This window comes from Zosterops lateralis (assembly GCF_965231275.1).
Source record: "Zosterops lateralis genome assembly, chromosome: Z".
Taxonomy (NCBI): Eukaryota; Metazoa; Chordata; class Aves; order Passeriformes; family Zosteropidae; genus Zosterops; species Zosterops lateralis.
Window position 1 is genome coordinate 79,148,130 of NC_139800.1, and position 21,164 is coordinate 79,169,293.

The 21,164-nt window shown below is 44.1% G+C and overlaps 1 protein-coding gene across 1 annotated transcript in view; it reads right to left on the minus strand.

Moving 5' to 3' along the window:
* Window positions 1–525: 525 nt before the first annotated feature.
* Window positions 526–21,164, minus strand: part of LOC310922925 (glypican-4-like) — a 66,743-nt gene continuing 46,104 nt past the window's right edge. Inside the window, exons 4-9 of the mRNA XM_083883899.1 lie at window positions 11,148–11,313; window positions 5,191–5,321; window positions 4,843–4,989; window positions 4,317–4,453; window positions 1,953–2,128; window positions 526–1,114 (exon numbers count right to left, since the gene is read on the minus strand). Coding sequence (XP_083740025.1) covers window positions 906–1,114; window positions 1,953–2,128; window positions 4,317–4,453; window positions 4,843–4,989; window positions 5,191–5,321; window positions 11,148–11,313 — 966 coding nt within the window. The 3' untranslated portion in view covers window positions 526–905. The remainder of the gene's footprint in view (window positions 1,115–1,952; window positions 2,129–4,316; window positions 4,454–4,842; window positions 4,990–5,190; window positions 5,322–11,147; window positions 11,314–21,164) is intronic.

Below are 21,164 nucleotides of genomic sequence, written 5' to 3' on the forward strand. Positions count from 1 at the left end.
GTGCAGACAAGATACATGTTGGCATTTGGATCTGCGAGACAACAAGTTGTTTCCAACTGAACAAGTTTAATGCCTCATCCCCATGGAGGATGCACATTGGGAACTGACCCACAGAAGTTACAGCTAATTGCAAGGATCTCAGGGAACAAACGACAACTCTTCTCAGAGTCTGCAGAATGGGAATTCTCTGTAGTCCCTTCCAATTTAACCAAATCTCCTGTAAAGCAAGCACAACCTGCTCCTGGCATGGATGCCCTATGCAAATGGGGCCCTTGGCACGATGACCAGTTCTGCCTTCACCTTCTGTTTTACCGCTTAATAAAGACAAATCACTTCCACTTCCCTCCAGATAAGGCAACTAACATAATGTGGATAAATGGGAAGTTAACTACATGAAACATTTTCTGCTTGTTGGGCAATTATTTTTTCCTTGTAAGATAACATGATAAATAAAACCTGCTTCTGTACAGATATTTCTCATTTCAGAAACACATACTTGTTACAGGCCAAGAGAAGACCCTGGGGTTTTTGTTTTCTTAAGAAATACAGTAAAAGGAGAAAAAAAAAAAAGAAGTGATAAAGACACAAATGCAGAGCTAACTACAGGCTTGTATATACATTTTTGTTATCCACCTCTAACATGGACTCTTGGTGAATGGGATAGACTAGTACTTCCCATTCCCGTTATCCCCACAATAGCAAGGAAAAAAAAAAAAAACAACAAAACAACAGTATCTTAAAACCAGTGGCAACATAGTAAAAACTGTACACTGTTGTCCATTAACTTAAAAAGCAAAGTCTCTAGATGGTATAAAAGTGAAAGCAGGTGCCTTCTACCTTTGATAATAAAAGTCTTTTCCCCTCCCCCTATGCTGCACATATCACCATTATCTCCATTATCTCCATTATCTCCATTGTCTTTGCATGGCCAAGAACAAAACGCTAATGAGCAAGGCTGCTTGTGATAGACCACTTCTGGTGGCAGCAGAAGTGTTCACGGTCTTGTCACTCTTGTTGGAGCTCCCAGTGACCTCGGTGGCGTTGAACTCGAACTCCGGGGAGCACTGCTGGAGCTCGCAGCCGCTGCCGCTCTCCTCCCCGCTGCTCTCCTCACCTGGGGAAACAAACACACCTGCTGTCCTCCTCTGCTGCCTGCACGAGACAGCTGGGGGAAAAAGGGAAGAGCGTGGCTGTTCTGGTGTTTGTGACAGGTAAGTGCGGGTCCCCTGGTTAATGTGATTTCTGCGTGCAGTTGTCACGTCTGGGTGATGGTTGCAGCCCAGAAAGTCAACCACATCCTGGGCTGCACCAAAAGCACTCTGAGCTGCAGGTCAAGGAAGGGAATTCACCCCCTTTACTCCACTCATGAGACCCCACATGGAATTCTGCATCCAGCTCTGGGGTCCCCAGCATAGGAAGGATTTGCTGGAGGGAGTCCAGAGGAGGACACAGAAATACTCAGAAGCTGGAACACCTTTTTTCTGAGGATGAACTGAGGGAGCTGGGATTGTTGCATTAAGACAAGGGGTAATGGTTTTAAACTAAAAGAAAGTAGATTTAGATTTGATGTAAGGGAGAAATGGTTATATGATGAGGGTGGTGAAACACTATGGCAGAGGCTGCCCAGAGAGGTGGTAGGTTCCCTGTCTCTGGAGAGACTCAAGGTCAGGCTGGTTGGGCAGGGCTCTGAGCAGCCTGATGCAGTAGATGATGACCCAGCTTATTGCAGGGGTGTTGGACTAGATGACCTTTAAAGGTCCCTACTAACCCAAACTACTCCATGGCTTTGTGGGAACACCCCTCCCCACACAGCCTTGCCAGAGACGCTGGTTCCCGCCCTCTTCACTAACACGCTTACCCACAGCTGAAGCTTAACCAGCTACCCCTGTTAGCATGAAATCCAATTAAAAGGGGAAAAAGAAAAAGCAAAAGGCAAACAACAGCAAACATACTTATGTCAATGAAGTCGACATCATTCCCACTGTAGGCATTCTTCAGCTTGTTGGTCATCACCCGCAGAGCCATGATTTGCCGGCGAATCACCATGTCTGGCTTGGTAATGTCGACTTCAACCTCTGGGTTATTCACTTGACTTGCTAAGCCATTTCCAGTCACTGCAAACTCATACCTGAAAAGAAACCATTCCTTGCTGGTACCAGAGTCGCAGCTTGGCAGGGTCCCGTGGCAAAGGGTGACACCATGGGAACTCTGCAATGCCATCCCTTCTTTTCAAGTCTGGGTGATATTCCGAGCCCAACAGCTTCTTTCCACATGCTAAACCTCACATCCATCTCCCTGGTTTACCCCATCTCCCTTCCCTGCAATCTCTGCAGCACGTGGAATGAAGAAATGTTTTCATTTGCACTGCGCCACAAGGGCAGGGGAATGACAATTTTCTCCCCAGCTTGAAAAGAAAAGAAGATCTAGGGTTTATATTAATAATGGCTTTCAACAGGATAAATCAGCTTGCTGCAGGCTACAGGGCAATACAAGGTGCTGAGATGCCTTGATGCCAGTTAGATGACACTTTTGGGGACACAACCTCGGAGACCATAGTTAGCCCAGAGAAACCTATAGTAACTGTTGGAGGCAAGACTGTCATTCTAGCTTTCAGTAATGCACCTTAACCATCAAGCTGGGATATTGAATGTGTGCTTCTCACCACACAGACATGAGATGCAATTTCCCTAATAACCCCAGCAGGAGAAACATCTGTGATGCTGAAGATTAAATTTTGTAGCCCCACACATCAGAGAAGGGGAGAGCCAGTATGTTCAGCTTCAGAAGGTGTACATGCTCAGGTCTGAGCACATGCATAGCTTCCTGGTTTAAAAGACTGACCAACAAAACCCAACAGAATACACTTCCTGACACAGGTATTTAGATGTCATCTTACACAACAGAGTTAGGACACATTCCCCTTCCCTTCAATTACCTGACTTGCTAGAAAGATCAGTTTAACAGAATAAAACATTACTTTTCTTAGTTAAGATGCCAATATCAGTATCACAAGAGAGAGAAAAGCCTTTAGCACAGTCTACTGATTCTGGACACCAGGCAGTGAGTGAGCTGTAATCACACTCTGAAAAGCATGCTCAAACCCTGTCCTATATATGAGAGTGACAATGATGATGATAATTAGTGGTGACAGTTTTGTTACTATTTGTGATCAATATTGTATGTTTCAAAGAAGTCTGAGACCAAAGTGTGTAAGACTAACAAACTTCTACCTTATTGGAGTCATGGAGAAAATAGTAATGCAAATACTCTTCCCAACCCATAAAGGATATCCAGCCTGCCCTGTCTCCTTGCCAAGTGCTGCCAAGTCTTCATCTCTCCTTGATGCTGATGCCCCTGCACACATTAGGGGTATCTACTAAGAATATCCCCTAGAAGCTGCTGACAAACAAGATTTCAGGAGGCAGAGTCATTTCTTGTCACATACATCCAAAACATTGCCCTAAAAGTATGACAGAGTTTTAGGCACACACAAAACAGTGCAAAAGTTATGGGACCTGGCTTAGTGCCGTGGCCTGAAACTATCAAGGGCAGAACCTGCTGTAACTTAGAACCCCAGACAACTGGGGTTTTTTTTGGGTTTTTATTTTGTTTTTTACGGAACATCTTGGATTGTGCTTACTTCCTCAGTAAGCAAACAGGAAAAAAAAAGAGAAACTTTTATTTCCAAAATAAAAGTTAAACAGTTACATAAACCATATGACAGAAAAACTCTGTCTTACTCATATGTTGGCAATTTCTTCCTTACAAGAGAAAAAAAAAAAAAAAGAGTTTTGAAACTCTTTTTTCCATAAAATGTGTGACCTAAACCATTGGCCCCCTTGTGCCACTGACCTCAGCAGCAGAGAAGGTCTCCACCCTCCATCGCCCCTGCCCTTGCTCAACAAATAAACCAGTTTTTGGTGGAAACACCAACTGGGGGTACTGGGACAACAGCACAGTCAGACAACACAAGCACCTCTGCTCTGCGGCTGCAACACAGGATTTTGCACAGATCATCTCCCCAGTTCCATAAACAACTAGTAAGGGGCTTAAGTCCAAGGAGAGATTGCCTATTTGGGTATCTACACTCTGCTCCTTCCTCTAAAAGAAACCCCCCACACAAAGCTTGGACAACACTTTGGTGTTACATTCCAGTTCTCCCATCTACGAAAACAAAAGGAGTAATGGCAGCAGCCTCTCTTGGGAGAGCTGGGGTCACTCTGTAGGAGAAAAGGGCTCAGGGAGAGAGGTCAGGACACAGGGAAAGTCTGGGGTGAGAGGGAAAGGGTTAACCAGGGGCAGCAGCATCACCAAACCTGCTCTTGGCACTCCCATTCCAGCACTCGTTCTCATTGACGCTGCCTACAGACATCTTTTCATCATTGCAAATGTTGCCAGGGAGAGATGACCAAAATTTTTTGGCTTGTTTCAGCTTCTCTTTCACATCAGTAACCTATTAAATAAAAGAAAAAAAGGAACACAAGACATAATCCAGAATACCAAATACTCAGTAAAAGTGAAGTTGGGAAGGTATTTTGTATCACAACAGACATGTACAGGCCAGATCTTCCGGCTGTGAGTTTTGATGGTTGATTTACTTTTTTAATACAAAATTAAACACTGCTCCTCAAACACACATTATTCATAAGCCAAGCTTTTAACACAGGCACTCCTCTGACACAGAAGCATTGAGGTAATTAATGTCTAGAGCTATGGGCAGATTACACCCCTTAGAGAGTTTTAAGACAGCCAAGGAATATTAAGAAAGCCTATCAATTAAAAATGGTGTATTATACACTGTGGTACCCGAGTATGAAGCCCCTGTGTGGCACCAGCACTCACCAGTCGGTCCAAGCTCGTGCCAGCAGCTGTTGTTGGTCTCTCCTCTGGGTTGTAGGGTCTGAAACGAGCAGTGAAGCCACTTTCAGAGACAGAGCGAGCAGTCCGGCCTTGAGCGAGGGTTTTTGGCTGGCCACATCCCTGGAAAACCTATGTGAGAGAAGGAAAGGATTTTATGAAATAAGGTCATAAGAGCCTCCCTTTTCTAGGCTCCAACACAGCCCCATCCCAAAATAATACATTAGCTTTATAGATACTTGAGAGAGCATTCAAGAAAAAACATATTGACAAGAATAGGGAAATAAAGCACATTAAATAAAAAAATCCCAAGCGTCCTCTGGGCTCATTTACCTTCTGAGACACCTGCATGCTGTTCTCCTGCATATTCATGATCGCATCAGAAATTTTCACATCAATGGGATCCATGACAGACTCAATGTTGAAAGGTCCCTCCAGCCTCTCTGCTACCAGCAGCATTGAATCTAACAGAGAGAGAAAAACAAAGGTTTGTAATGGAGCAGAATCTAACACAGAGAGAGAAAAATTAAAGTTTTTAATGGAGAAGCTTCAGGAGAAAGAGTTAAGAAGGATAACAGTTTGAGCACATGGATATTAACCACTGCAGTGTCACCTCTGACCAGCACACATCTCCAGGAAACATTTTGCTCAGTTCCCAGAGCACACACCTTCACCAGGCACTTAGATGCTGCCAGCACCAAACCACAGGCTCATGTACATCAAAAGCCATCACAGCCTGCCAACAGCAGCCTGTAATCAGCTCCTCCCATCAGAACAAGCATTACTAACACTCTCCTTTCCATGCTCATTTATTAAAGGTTGCCTTGTGTCATTTGTTTTTCAAGACTGCTTTCAAAGCCATCAGCTTCCTCATGCTGGCTTTGAGCACAAGGCAGCAACATACAAGAGGGTCCAAAACAATCCCTGATACCATCTTTCCCTTATGGACAGCTACAGGCTTTTTCCTGCCTGGGAAAGCCAAGGGATTGCAACTCCTAGCATTACATGGACAATTTGCAAGAGGGAGGGAGTCTGTGTGAGATCAGGATGAATGCTGTGCACTTATGATGTATTTGGCACATCTCTAAGCAAGGGGAGATGGAAAGTCTCTCAGCCAACACTGGGTCACTCCTCCTGTGCCGACATGCACGTCCTCATCAAATGCATCATTAAACAGCAGCTACTGGACCATCCACTGCTTCCTCAGGGCAATTATTACTGGCATTAAGGCTTTCACCCTGCACTGCATTTAAGCCTTCTCCCCTACAAGGTGCCTCCAGGAATTCACCTGGCACTAAGCCCTTGTCTCTTCTCACCCATCACAACCTTAATTCACTGTTAGCTTTCCTTGTGGTCCCTCAATCCCAAAGCATTTGCTGATCTCTCCTCTCCTGCATCACTTCATGATGCTCTGCCACAAACTCATCTTTTTCCAGTTGCATGTAAATTCTTCAATTTTTCCTAGCCTGAGTGATGAGGACAGAACAGCCCCTTTGGCCCCAAGGAGCTCCTCCCTGCTCCTAAGATATGCCTGGTCCCTTCCATTAACGAGAAATGGGTGTTTCACACTCAGTCTATTAATCTTTCTCATGACATTCATCCTCCTCCCAAGTGCAGAAGGTACTTTGCACAAACAGAAAACTTCTGGGGGCTCTGGCTATCTGGTAAAGTCCTATAAAGAAATTCTTCATACTGAACATATAGTAATAGCTCTGCCTTAGTGCCCAAGTCATGTTAAATAAACTACAATAAAAACCCCCACAAATTATGAAAAATATACAACTAAGCTATTTGAGTATGTAAAGTTATTATTATTATTAATAAAAACAACAACAAAACACAAACCCTACAACAATAATAATAATAATAATAATAATAATAATAATAATAACCCAATGCCATAACCCCCCACAACATGAATTGCAGATGCTTTCCTGGCCTGTAAACCCACTTTTAAAAGAAAACTCAATATTCTAAAGATTCACTGGGTGTTAGTTAAAGGACTATCATTAATTAACCCCCTCTCACTCACTCCACCAAGGTGTGGGTGTTTAGGGAGTGAGCTCTGGTGGAGCTGGAGGCCCTAGGAAAGGCAGTCACTCTACAGACACACACACCACCAGCATCAGTGTCAGAACTCTTGCAGGGTATGGCTGGAATTTCACCGTCAGGAACTACAAACAGGTCTGAACTAAATGCATTTTTTAAAAAAAGGGGGAAAAAAAGAGGAAAAAAAAGGAGACGGTAATAACAAATGAAACAAAGAGTCTTAGACTGTATTGTGGTGGGCTCCAATAAAGTGATGCTTCAAATCTCTGAGTAATGACTGCTAGCATGAATATACCATTGTGCCGGAGGAGAGAAAAATGCTTTTGATGTGCTACCAAATGGAGACTTTTGTAAACAAGTGGAGCACAACTTAAATGTGTTCATCATTGTCAAAGCTTTTGGGGTTTTTCACGTGCATAAAGAACATCCCAGTGCAGTGTGCAGGAAGCCACTCATTTCAAATAAAAATATTATGAATAGACAGATAATAAAACACACAAAATGCACAGGAGTTTTGCCTTTTTTTTTTTAGAAGAAGAAAAATCATTCCATTTTGTAACTACTTAATTCTCTGAGTTGCCAGGAAAGGCCACAGATCAATAAAGTGTTTGTGAAAGACTGAAAGGAAACATAAACCCCAATTCTTCTGGCTGTTTGGCATCTTTGTAAACTTTGAGCCGGGCAGGCCATCCACAAGACCATGGGAATGTAGAGCGAATTGGGCCCTTTGTTAGCAGGGGTGCCATGGCGTTCCATGTATCACAGCCCAGGAATGCAGCCTCTGCTTTGACTGCCGATAGAGAAAATGCATTCGGCCTCCAGCAGAGCTGCCAAAGCTGGCAAGAAAAGATAAGGAAAGTAGTAATTGGAGTTGGGATTGATACTGGCAAGGAACACTAAACGAAATAAACTTTCATTAAAAAGGGGTGGGGAGGAGCAAGGGCTGGGAGGGTGGGGGGAGGGAGTGGGCTCTGCCTCATCCGCAGTTTTGATTTTGGAGGCATCCTGCAAACTTTTACCTCCCACCAGGAGCTGGCTGGTGTCCCCACAGCAGTGGTGGTGAGCAGTGGTTCCCTCTGGCAGCCCCATTCTGATGCTGCTAAGGCTGGCTGGGGTTCAGGGCACCGCCAGCACTGCTGCCTGCAGGAGGGGAGGCTCCTGCTCCAGCTCCAGGAACCAACCTTCTCAACAACTCATCTCCCAGAAAAAAAGATTTTCCATTATGGGGAGGGGAGGAGAGAAGAGCTGATTACAAATAACAATTATTTGCCCCAGCTCTCGTGCAAAGCAAATTATATTTATAAACCACAGTGAGGTGGCTCAGCTTTGCTTCACAAAAAAAACCACAACTCTGGTAGACTGAAGAAAGTACCCAGGCCGTGTATTACAAACACACAGCACGACAAAGACTGTCTCTCCTCCCTGTGATGGGGAGATAGAAGTGGATTTAGGTGAAAAAAAAAAACAACCAAGACATACCATCTAGCACCATCCCTTAAAGACCCTTTTCCTCTTGCATACATTTGTCCTTGCTACTGGCATTGAGACAATCCGTGGCAACAAAGCACCTCGCTCTCATGAAGGAAAGCAATTCTTTCTCATTGTGCCACCAATAATCAGAAACCCACATCTTCAGCCTCACTGTCTGACTTGAAGAACAAAAGGCAGTTTTCAGTCTTAACCCCAAGATCTGATTTAAAAGGAGAAGGAAGGAGGGGGAAGACCTTGACCATTCATTAACAACAATCTTTTTTTTTTTTTCTTTTTAGTGTGGGGGGGGAAATTCTTTGCACACAAAGTAGTACTCCAGATATGTATATGGAGCCTGAATTCAACATCTTTGAGCGGAGTAAACCTTTGTGGAGAAAAAAAAATCATGAAAAGGCACTGGAGATTAACACTGTTCATTCAAGAAAGCTTCAACCCCCCAACAGCCTGTTTGAAACAAAGTATACCCCTGTCTAATTGGTGTACAATTGTGTCAGGAATAGAGGGAGAAATAACTCAGATAGTTAAAGGGGAGAAAAGACTACAATTCGTTCATTATTTCATACTCCTCAGCTTTAAATGGTACTTTGGAGAAATAAGGAATTACAAAGTCTTCTTGTCTCAAAAAACCTACAAACTTTACATCCCAGCTTTACATAATTGACTTACTTATAGACCCACTAGCACACACAAATGCGTATTTCACATGCACCCACATTCATATAGACTTGCAGCACTTGCTACAAGTTCTCTAATTTAAGTATTTTTAAATTGATTTGATAGGTTCAAAATCTGGTTTTGACTCGTAGTAAATCATTGCCATAACTTACTTGGCACTTAAACCCACAATGCAGAATCTCACTGAGACCACGGAGGCGGGTTTTTGGGATTTTGTGAGGTGGTTTGGGGTGAATTTTTGGGGTGCTATTTCTTTAATTATTTAAACCTTTAAACACACACGCAAGATATTTGTGGCGTAATGCCCTGCCCTAAACACCAGATATATTTAATTTAATTTGTCTTGAGTAGCAAACTGAAAGAGAAACCAAAGTCTGGAACACAACCAGCACCTGTTCATTTATTAAATTGTCTAAAGAAAGCACAGCTTAAGTTTTCTGTATCTGTACTCCACTGCAACCATCAACCCAGAGTGCAAGAACCAAGCGAATACTGCCAATAAATGTAACAAAGCTTAATACCATACTTAAGTAATGAGTGGGCAAGAAGCCTTTTGAGGAGGAAGCAGTGCAAGAAGAAAGCTCTGCTTCCAACCTGGAATCACACGTATTTATTTTGTCTTGTTAAATAATCTTAATTATTGTATGCAGTCCCTGATAAGTCTCGTGTGACAGGGCTTGCCGGCTTCCCCCGAGGTGGCTTCCCCCGAGGTTCGTTTTTAGCCACATACCACCTACAGCAATTAGCTGCTTGTGCTTTTGTCTGTTTTCTGGCATTATGCCCTTCCCTTTCATGGGATTCTTCTTTTCTGCTTGGACTAGATGTTTGCAAGTCCCCTGGCTTTGAGCTATTTCAGCAACAATTGTAGTTGAAATACTTAATATTCTCATGAGAAAGGCGGCTGTGAGGAATGGGGGGGTGGGGTGTCAGCCTCCCAGAGAATGACTTGGAATCCTAACTTAGTGTCACATTTAGCTCCCTATATGGAATACACACACAAAAAAATGCCTTCTGAAAGTAACACCCTGCACACATTCAGTTGGCATGGGCAGCAAAGTGAAAATCCAGTGCACAAAACAGAGGAAAACAAGTTCTAGGACACATATGTAGCCTGAAATGTCAGCTCGCAGCAATTTCTTTTCTTTCTTTCTTTTTTTTTTTTAATTTTGCAACTTAGTGAAACGGAAATCTTTTCTAACTTTTTTTTGTTTCCACAAGTGGAATGGGAAGAGTACCACAGCCTTTTCAGTAGCAGCAGATACTTTACATGTGCACTTCATCACACATTAACTAGAGCGAAGCGACTGCTCCCCAAGGATGCCCGATCACAGATAAATCAAACCTCCTGGAAAAGCAGCACAAACGAAAACATTTAACATTATCTATTGCCTGTGCCCCAAAATCTGATGCACTGCCAATTCTGATGAGCCTTGACCCAGGGCAGAATTTAACATTTCAGTCTAAATTCTATGTATTGAATGATACCGTGTATAAGCACAGAAGAGAAATAACAAACAGGAGGAAGAGGATGGCAAAAATACTCGCACAGTATCACACAAGACCTGCTGACATCCCAAAAGGATGGTGGCCGAGCACCAAATAAGCCGCTTAAAAACAGATTCAGACACGTTCTATTCATTTTTTTTAGTGTAAAATCCAGGCCTACAACTTTTCCCAAAGCTCTTCATGGCTGGCAAGGAGAATCCCAGGCTGCTGAAGGAGAAAACTGACTTCAGAAAGGACAGCTGTATGGTGACAACAAAGTATAAGCAGCACAGAAAAACCAGCTTCTATACATGCTTGGTCCAGCAAGAATAAAAATTCCAAGCCTACAAGCCCCTGCCACCTCCATCCTCCTACAGCTTGCTGTAACAAAAGTCACTGGCACAACATCCTCACTTATTTAGAGGTTAACGTGAATGGCAAAGGGTGTGCTGTAGACAGAGGTGTGGAAGGAAGATACCCATCACAGATACCTGAAAAACCTGCTACAGCTCAGCACAGCCACTCACACTGCTATTCAAGTATCAGTATCAGTGCAGACTTACATGCAGTTTTAACTCATACTGCCTTACCTATAAAGATATTCCACTCTGCATCCAAGTCCCCTTGGTTGGCCAAGCAGCCTCTCATGACATTAAAGCAGTAGTTGTAGCAGGGCTTCACCGACACCAGCCCTCGGCAGTGTGGGCAGTACATCATCTTCAGCAGCGCTCGCGTACCCTGCGGTGTGGGGTTTACCTTCATGAGAGAAAAAGACAAAAGGACAAGAAAATTAGCCCTCAGCCACTAAAGCAAAAAACCCCACACAATTACCCCAAGGTGCACGGGACAGAGTTGTGCAGGAGACACAGCAGCGGGGTCAGCCATCGCTGTCTGGTCCCTGCTTATGTGGTCCAGAGATTTGGGAAACAGATGAAGGGGTCTGGCTCAGCCCCTTGGGTGTATCTGCCACTCCAGGGGATGTAGACAGCCCCTATCTCTGCAAAACATTATTTGCACAATGCAGTATACCCTGTATGATGTGGGACCTCTCCCAGGGCTGCAAGAACAGGCACCCCAAGGGGACAGGCCACACTCAAGCTCAGAGAAGGCAGTAAAATGCAGCCAAGTCAAAAGATGTCACAGAAAGCTGCACTCTCTGAGCCCTGCTGCAAACACATGTTGAAGATGATAATGCTGGGATTTTTCAGGAAAAAGTGGGATGTCAAGATGGGACGTCTGACATGATCCCTGTACCAAACCCACTGGGAGCATGCCCTCCTCCTCAGCAGAGCTGTGGCCCTTCCTGGACAATCACCCAGCAGGGCCCTCCAGCACAGAGACCAGCTCCTTTATATCACATTCAAGTCCCTCAACACAGCATTTACATGACAGATACCCGGGTTCATTTATACTCAGCACTCATCATGCTCAGTAACACCATTCCCCACACCAGAAGGAGGTGGCAGCTACAACCCTGCAGCTGAGGACAAGCCATGAGGACCCTCAGAGCCACTGAGCAGTTGCTGGGCATGTGAGTGGAGCTGTCTGCAGCAGGCACATCACCCCTGAGCCCTCAACAGGGCTGTTTTCCAAAGTGACTCATGGTCATTCATGTTTGATTCACTCTCTGGCCCAGCTTCAAAACATTCATTGAAACCATTTCCATCCAGCCAGTCCAAGGAGCATTAGCTCCATGCCGACCACATGGTGGGTCCATCTGAAGCACTGAACAGAGAAGTTCCCTCAAGAGAAAGTTTAAGCCTTAATTAGCCACACGTGAAAACAAAGAATTAAGATGCAATTTATCAGAGATACGTTGACAAAACCGAAGTGGTGTCTGGTGTTTTAAACAATGCACCTGAGACTCCTTGTAAGGCATTTAGGGAAGTGCTCTAAAGAGACTGTGATCCAAGATTGTGCTGGAGGAGACACACATCTCTGAGAAAGAGCAAAGTCACTCAACACAAACAGATGGAGATGTCATCTTGTGAAGAGGCCTTCACATGTCATCTGCTGGAGGTCTGAGAACTGACCTCATGGCAGAGAGGACAACAGGACTAAGGAGATGAATGTACATGAGGAAGATCTGGTACCACACATATGCTGAGGACCACATTATCGCCCATCTCAGTGCGAGGACTATGGAGAAACTAAGCCTCATCTTTTGGAGCAAAAACTTGTTGACAACCCATGAAACTAGGAGGAAACCGATTTTAACAAAAACAACCAGAAAAGAAAAAAGCATTACATAATCAGGCTGGCTTTGTTAATAATATCAACATATTTTTAAACCCTTATGGAAAGGCACATCAGATAAAGATCTGCTGTGTTTCTGACAAAAAACATGATTTCTCTTCAGCAGGCAAGTGAACTGGTTAGAGAGACAGAAGGACAATTTTCTGCAGCTGATGTACCTCAGCACTAGATTTTGGCTAGCCAGTAACATTCATAAGACAGCACTTCAACTTTCTTTTGTCCACAAAAAGCCCATTTGGCTGAGAAAAAGGAAAATCCATGTAGAAAGCTGTTTGTGGTGGCTGTGGAATCTGATTCAGATGCTCCAAAGCATATACACATTTTATATTATATATATATTTGGAAGGCACAGTGGGAGCAGGAGCCCCAGCAGAATGCTCCCTATTGGGACAGCATGGCTTTAAAGGAGAGCTGGATCAAATGCTAAGAGCTCAAGCAAAAGAAACCAACTAAATCAGATGATTTATAGTTGGAAAACTGGAAACAGACAAATGTAAAGGTATCATCTGCTATCCAGATGCTGCAGGCCTTTCAGAACAAAAAAGTGGCAGGGGGAACTAAATAACATCTCACACCCAGAGACAAGAGCTCTGAAGGACGCTCAAGTTCAGTAGTTTAGTTGTTTCTCTGATAAAAATCCCTTCCTGTGTCACTCAGTGGTAGGTGACAAGGCTTCCACGCTAAGTCCAGAGGTTGATCCTGGCATCCTAGCACTGGTAACCCTCAAAGGAGTGCCCTGTATCCTCCTCAGGAAGAAAAACTAGGAAAATGTTGATAGCATGAGCCAGGTGCAAGAGTAGTTTGATGTGGAATGAGGAGCAGGAGAATTCCCCAACCTTATTGTGGAAAGCTGCAGCTTTATGAGAGGGATTGCATGGCAGCATGCTACAAAATCCCACTCGCAGGGCCATGACCCAGGAGGCCCCTTCCCATTTTAGGCTCCCACCTCGCCCCACGGGTGCTGAGTGGCTGCAGCCCTGCAGCATCCCCTGCTTTGACAGCCTGTAGGGGTTGATTTTTACAAATCCCAGTAGATGCAGGGGAAACTGAAGCTGCTTTCCTGCATTCCACAGCAGGCAATATGCAGTGGTCCCTTGGATTAGGTGCTTTGAGCAAAGACATGGGACAATTTTAAAAGCAAGACAGGTTTTGCTTCCTTCCCCACGTAGGTTCGAGTCCTGCACAGAGCTGAGCAGAGGGTGATCACAAGGGGGTGATGGAAAAGTCAGCCTGTAGTGACTGCCAAAACAAGCCCTTTACTGATGGATGTAACCCACAGGGAAGCTGTTAGTGTGCAATACAGTTGTAGGTAAGGAGGAAGATAATGAGCAAATTTATCAGTCTAGAATTGGCATCTTATGGTGTCAAAATACAACAGGAAGGCACAATCAGAGATCACTCTAAGAGAGGGTTTTGGGGAAGACTATGAGCAATTACACCTCATTATAACAGTGATAAATGCTTAACTGCTGAGTATCACTGCAAGGAGACTCTTAACCCCTGGCACGGGGCCCATACCCAGTCCAGACCAGCTCTGGCTCTGTCAGTGGGGTGTGCCATATGTTGCATTGGCAATTCTTCACAAGCTTTTAATGTTGGCCCTGCCACGCCAGGTGCAAGCTCTTAAAACACCATTGTATGTAACAGTAAACCCAGATATGCTTTGTTCTGGGGTTGTGTTTATCTTGGAAAGCAACTCGAGTTCATTCAAACTGTACTCTAGAATGACCCTCAAAACCAAGTAATCTCCTTTCTAATAAAGCAGAGTACCAAAGAAAGCTTTATTTGCTGGAGGGGATTTTCTGTGGTAGATTTGAGCCCAGGTAGTAGTAGCTGCAGTGCACATAGCCCATAAAAGTTTCTGATAGAAGTAAATGCACTCCAGTCCCCTCCTTTTATCTTGTGAAATTTATTTCCTTTCCATGGCGTTCCACGCCACTGCAGCAATCCATCACCCTGCGGTTTCATCATGTAAATTACAGTTTGTCCATATCTATATGCTTTGTCAAATGTGAAAATTAAAAGCTGCTAACAGATGTGTTTTGGCACCAATCTTCATATCGAACTTGCTCCTTAAAAGTACAGATTTGCACACAATTCACAAAAATTAAGTGAAAAGCAAACAACTCAGGGCTTAATTGCAAACATTTTGTATTGCATTTGTTGGGCTAACATCCCAACTTATATTGACTGGTGAAGTAAAATCATGTTCCTGTAAAAATGACATGCTCTTTGCATAATAAAATCTGTTTTTTCTTAGTACCTTGTCATACCCATCCTACTTCAGAGTTTCACATGAGGGAAACTGTAACACCCTTTGCCTTTTCCAGCTTGCTGGCAATTGCAGCTGGATGCATTCCCCAGGCAGAAACATCATCGCTAAAGTACACACCTATGGAGTGCAATGCCTTATTCAAGGCTACCACAAAACCACCAAAACTCAAGATAAGAACTGATCTGTTCAAGCAGATGAAGTTCAGAGAAGCAATCAGATTTTTTTTCACCTCCTTCCCAAGGCAAGGAATAGCTGAGGAAGGATGACAGAGCTCCAACCATGGACAGTCCTGCAGGGAGCTCCCACCAGCTGTCAGACAGCCAGAGCTACATTACATTCTCTCATTCTACCCTCCAGTTAACATTAAGAATGTTAATAATAACATTTAAAATCCTGTCAGCTTTAATAACTATTTATAATAACACTGATAACTCAGGCTCTCTTATTTTCCATGCTTGCACAACAACAGCATTGCCATGCCAGCAGCACAGCTGCCAGAAAACATAAAACCCTAACAATCTGAAAATAAATGCAGTGAAATTACTTTTGTTTTATACTGTGTTTTCTTTGCAAACAAATGATGGCAATATTGGCTAAAAGACCGAAGGAGTAACTTCTCAGTGACATGGAAAGATGATTTCAAAAACATACTCTGAAGCTGCCCATGAAATGCTCTAGGTGAGCAGTCATCTTAGACAAGTGAGTTGTCATTGATTTTTGGGACCAACACAATCCTACTTGCATCATCTTTTCCTTCTCTCAGTGTTGTGCAAGAGCATCATCTTGGCACACACTGGTCCTGACGTTCAGCTCACTGTGAGGCAGAACATCACTAGGGAGGCTCCTAGTTTGCTTCCCCATCCCAAATATTCCAATATGAGTGTTTTGGAATCAACTACATATTTAACCAATTTTGCTGGCCTGGTGCTAGAGCATTAATAATTTAAACAGCATCTGGTTCAACCACAGATTTGGACCTCCGAGGTCTTGCATAAGGGAACACATTTAGGAGTGATTTTGGGAACTACATGACTCTATCTCAACACTTGCTACCCACAGCGATGTCTGCTGCAGCCTTATCTCGTGCAAGGAAAAGTTCAAGAGTACATTTATGCTCAATTCCCTACTTAGACCGTGCTCCCCCCACTGCAGATGTGACAGTGCCAAGAGGAAAAGCAGAGCTCCTGAGAATCACACCACCAGGCACTCAAGCTGCTCAGTCTCAACATTCACATGCTTGTGTTCCCCACCAGCAATCTCAGCCTACAAGGGCATGGGGGACCTCAAGGTGTCAGCCAAGTGGATGCCTTTCCCTCTGAACACTTACATAGCAATGCCAGGCTCAGCATCTCCTGCTCATAGTCCTCGTGGGACCAAAAGTCCTTTCACATCAAGCTTGTTCTCTGCAGGAACAAGCCTCTCCCTGCCTCAGACACCAAAGATCATGAGGAGCATTCCATTTGCTTTAATGAGCAAAGCAGCAGGGGCATTTATCTGGGCATCTACAACCAAACCCATCCTTAATTATCCCTCACATTGTTTTCAAAATTAGCAGCAGAACCACAGTGCAGGGCAAAGAAAGAAAAAGCCAAAACCATGCCAGTGAACTGAAGTACTCCTGCATGACACCATTGGCTCCAAATCCACAGTCCTATCCACACACTCCCAGCCCTAAATCTGAGCTGACTGCTGCTTCAGCGTGCTTTGAAGGCCTAGCACAGGCCCTCAGATGGCTGGAACTGAGGCAGATGCAGTCACATTCTTGGCAGGTCTTCTCAGGGTCATCTTTGATGTGGAGAAGTGCTTGGTATTGTTTTCTGCATTGATGTTTGCCCCTGGTATGTGGAAGGAAATGTCCTTGTGCACGGCAGCCCCTTGGTCTGGCCTCGTGTCCTGCAACCTGCTGCCTGGACAGCACTGCCTCTTTGGAGGACCCTTTGCTACATACTAAAAAGGCTCCTTAGCTCCTCTGGTTGTTTCTTAGTTACCCACATAGCAGAAGTGTTGTCCCCTCCATCCCTTCCCAATGCATGCAAGCAACATATGTCATTTCTGTCACTTCCCCAGCAAGGCTGGCTCTTGCCCGAGTAAAGTATTTTAGCCTTTGGATATAGGAACATTAAATTCCTCCTGAAAGAGGATTACAGTTACATTCCCATTAAGTCAAACCAAGGGCAGAAACTGCACAGAGGGAGGATGCACTTCTGATTAAACTTCTAGATCCTCAAATGGTAATTACAAGGGGCACAACTGTCACCAAAACCAGATATCAGTGCTGTACTCTTTGTGATGACACAGGCCTTAATTCTTATTCATTCATTGCTTTTTTTATTATTTTTATCACTGCTTCTCCTAAGGCAGTGGCTGGTCCATATTCAGCACCCATGACAAAAATCACACGAGCCATAGTTCAGCTTGCTCATGCAGACCAGCAGGTCAACCAACAGCTCAACTTGTGCTCCACAAGTGTCTCATTCAAGATGAGGCAGCTCAAAGCAAAAAGGGGTAAAAAGCCACTGGGTTCCCACTCCAGCTTTGGAGCATCTGCAGGAAAGCAATCACCTGTCCCCCTCTGCAATTCTCTTCATAAACAGTTTGAAGGAAATTCCCTCCTCGACTGCTACCATTACACGTCACTAGGGCAGAAATGGCAATCCAAAGAAAGCTGACCTTCTCCACCCACTGAGAATATCTCCAGCCAACTCCTCTTGATTCCTAATATCAGCAGAGGACAGCAGATGAGGAAGTAGGTGTAATACTCATACAAAATTGCATTACTTCGGTTCATAACACCAAACTAAACACCAGGTGCTTCCAAACTAAACACCATTTCTTGCATATAACTTTCAAGCTGCTGCCTTTCTCAGGGTTCCCAAGGACAGGCTGGAAGATCCTTGCCAGTGGCCCCGATGCTTTGGTGGCAGTTACATCTCATGTGGCATTCAGCACACAAATGCTTGTTGAGGGGGTGATTTGAGAGCCTCCTGAGCTTCCAGCAGTTCTGCCTCAAATTATAAGACAGAAGGGTGAGAGGGAAAAGTGGTAAAAGAATCCCAAAACAACAGCTTATCAGTATAAATTTCCTGGGGAGCTCCAGGAAACTCTCACCACCACTGTCAAGTGCAGGAGGTCACATCCACACATCCAGGTCTGCAGAGAGATGGTGACACAGACAAAGGGATTCAGTGCTGGGTGGCTGCATGCTTCAGCCTTCATGTGCCTCTGCTGCTGACCTCCAGCCAGACCTCCCCTCCCAGCTCCTCCTGACCCTACAAAATGCTGTCAGGGAGCCTAGCCCCTGATTTCACTTCTTCCCTCACAAACAGGGACCTCCACTCCATACCTGTAGCTGACCTGCACTCTGTAAGCCCCAGTGCACTTCACCCTCAAAGGTGTCATGACCCACCTCATGGGTTTAATGGCATCCAATTATGACAACATCTCAGCAGCCTGAGAACTGCTGGGTTGCAGGTTCTCATCCATTTTCAGTCACTCATGGCTCTGGCTTGTATTTGTTCCTTTTTTCCAGCCCTGGCCAGGGCAGGAAATGTCACTGCTGGCAGCAATTTAACTCGGCTGATTTCAGTGCTTGTCCAGGGCTTAATAACAAGAGAGTGATTAGGGGACAGGCAGATTTCCATCTCCTGAAGGCAGGGGCAGGAAGGTCAGGGAGCAAGCACCCAGCACCAGCACAGAGAGGCACTGGAGGCCCTCAGCCCCTTGCACCCAACCTCAGAGGCAGAGCACATCTCCAACAGGCAGAAACACCATCCTGTACAGATCTGCTGTTCAGAATAGATCTAGAAAATATTGTACTTTTTGGGCCCAAAGAAGGGAATTTGAGGGGTGAAGACTTGAGCATTGAAATTGTGGGGTTTAGACAGCTTGAAAAAGTCTGTGCTTTCTCTCAAAACCATACAGCTTTCTCTCTGTTGTGTATTTCGGCACAGTGGTACATCTTTTGATCCATTCAAGGCTGAATTTAAAATTATTTTCTAGTATTCTGGCTCAGAAATCAAGCGTACTTACAGCTTTTCAACAATATTCTTTCTTCTTTTGCCCCTTTATTCCCAAACTCACACAAGAACATGTATCCTTCTAAATGCAACTCCCTAGTGAAGATGTAAAAATATCTATGATCATTAAAAAGCTATCAAGGCCATTGCACTGTAGAGTGCTCTTTGCTCTCCTGATAGTATCCCGGGAAAGTACACAGCTGAGCCTTGCAGTAGTTTGTATTTCTCCACCTGAAGATTTTCAGTTAAACGTTTTTAACATACTAATCACAAAGCACATTAAAAGTAAAACTAATTTGCATTCCTTTGGACATTTTTTCATAAAGAAGAATGAAGATTTATCCCCCAAGTTAATCCCTGGTATAAGCAGTCATTTCACTACAACTCCTGAGTAAAACTAATAAGGAAGAAAAGTCAATGGAGTCATTATATAGAGCTCAGCAATGTCAGGCTAATCTATATGTAATGCGGGAAGGCCCAAAACACAACCACAGAGCAGCAGGCATAAAAACATCAGCTTTTAAACTCCCATCTAGGATTTCCCATTGTGTCTTGCAGAAACATGATGTTAGATTCCCACTGAATGAGATTAAAACACTACACTAAAGATTATTATTCCTTCTACTGCTGCAACTAAAACTTAGGTATTCAACAGCAGGGAGTTTCCTTAGTGCTTGGAAAAGTCAATCCGCTTTTGGATTTCCAGTGAAACTTGTGAAATTGAAGTGGAAAGTAGAGCAACTGTGATTGTCCACGGCATGTGAGCTATTTTTGCAGCTGCGTGGGACTCTGGGTAGCTTTCCACACTCATGCAATTAATTCTAGGGTTGAAGGCAACTCTACACTCAAGGATCTTCAAAAGGGAAAGAGAAATCACGACGCCACCTCGGGTTCACGACTGATTCATAACAGATGCAGGGACCGTAGCCCTTGTGGTTCCGTGTCAAGTCTGGAGACGTTTTGATGAATTCTGAGCAGATGGAGCATAAACACGATCCCTCACCCATGCACGTTTACTGCCTATCAAGTAATTGCACCGTACACAGGCTTAATGGCCAGACCTCCCACCCGAATATTTCATCCACACTCTACAGCAGTGAAAACCCCATCCCCTGACCACAAGAGCTGCCACAGCCACAAAACAAGGGCCACCAAATCTGAAACCACAACCAAGAGTCAGCAGGCTTGTCTCTGGCCTGGCACAGAGACATTTCATCTGCTGCCACCCCTCCCTCCCACCAGGACAGCATCCCTGAGGCTGAAAGGTTTTGTGATCTCCTAAGAGTGACCCCACTTGTCACACACAGAGCTCCACATACCCATCCTCAACCAGCAGCACATTAATCTAACGTGACAGTCGTCTATATTAGGTGGGGAGTCAGGGTGTCCAAGGACCTAAACCTGTCACTGCTAACTTACAACTCACTCCTGGAGTCCGGGTATTTTAGTTAAGCAACTCCTTCCTTGCTGATATTCTCTGCCCTTCCATACAAGTTCAGGCCTATTGCCAGCTGTTTGCCTCATTTCTCTTAATGAAAAATTAACATGGAAGCAGACTTCTTTTTTCCCCTATCCTCAGAGACAGTATTTTAATATTATTCCCATAAGTCAAAGAAATCTGAATTATTATCTCATTTAAGAATGCTGTTTGTGCTGCCTACAGAACTGCATTCTGCTTTTAATAGTATCTGAACAGCTATTCTTTTTTTTTTTTTCCTGGCACTTGGGGTGATTCAAACTCCTGCCTGCTTTTTCAGCCTCATGTTTTATTACTCTATAACCAGGTAGAGAGAAAGTAAACGTCTCTCTGCCCAATTAAATTATTGCAATAAATCTTCCACAGTCTACAGGAAATGAGTTGAGTTTTTTAAAAGGAAATCACTAGTATTTGTTATCTTACATAATCACTTCAAGGGGATTATTGACTGTTCCCTAAATCATACAACTCAGACTAAAATTAAAGACAAATCTCAAGTCAAAAAAGCAGTCACCCCACTTAAAAAACTGCACAGTGATTTATATGAAGAGGGAGGTAAACATTTAAGTGACCAACACATCAC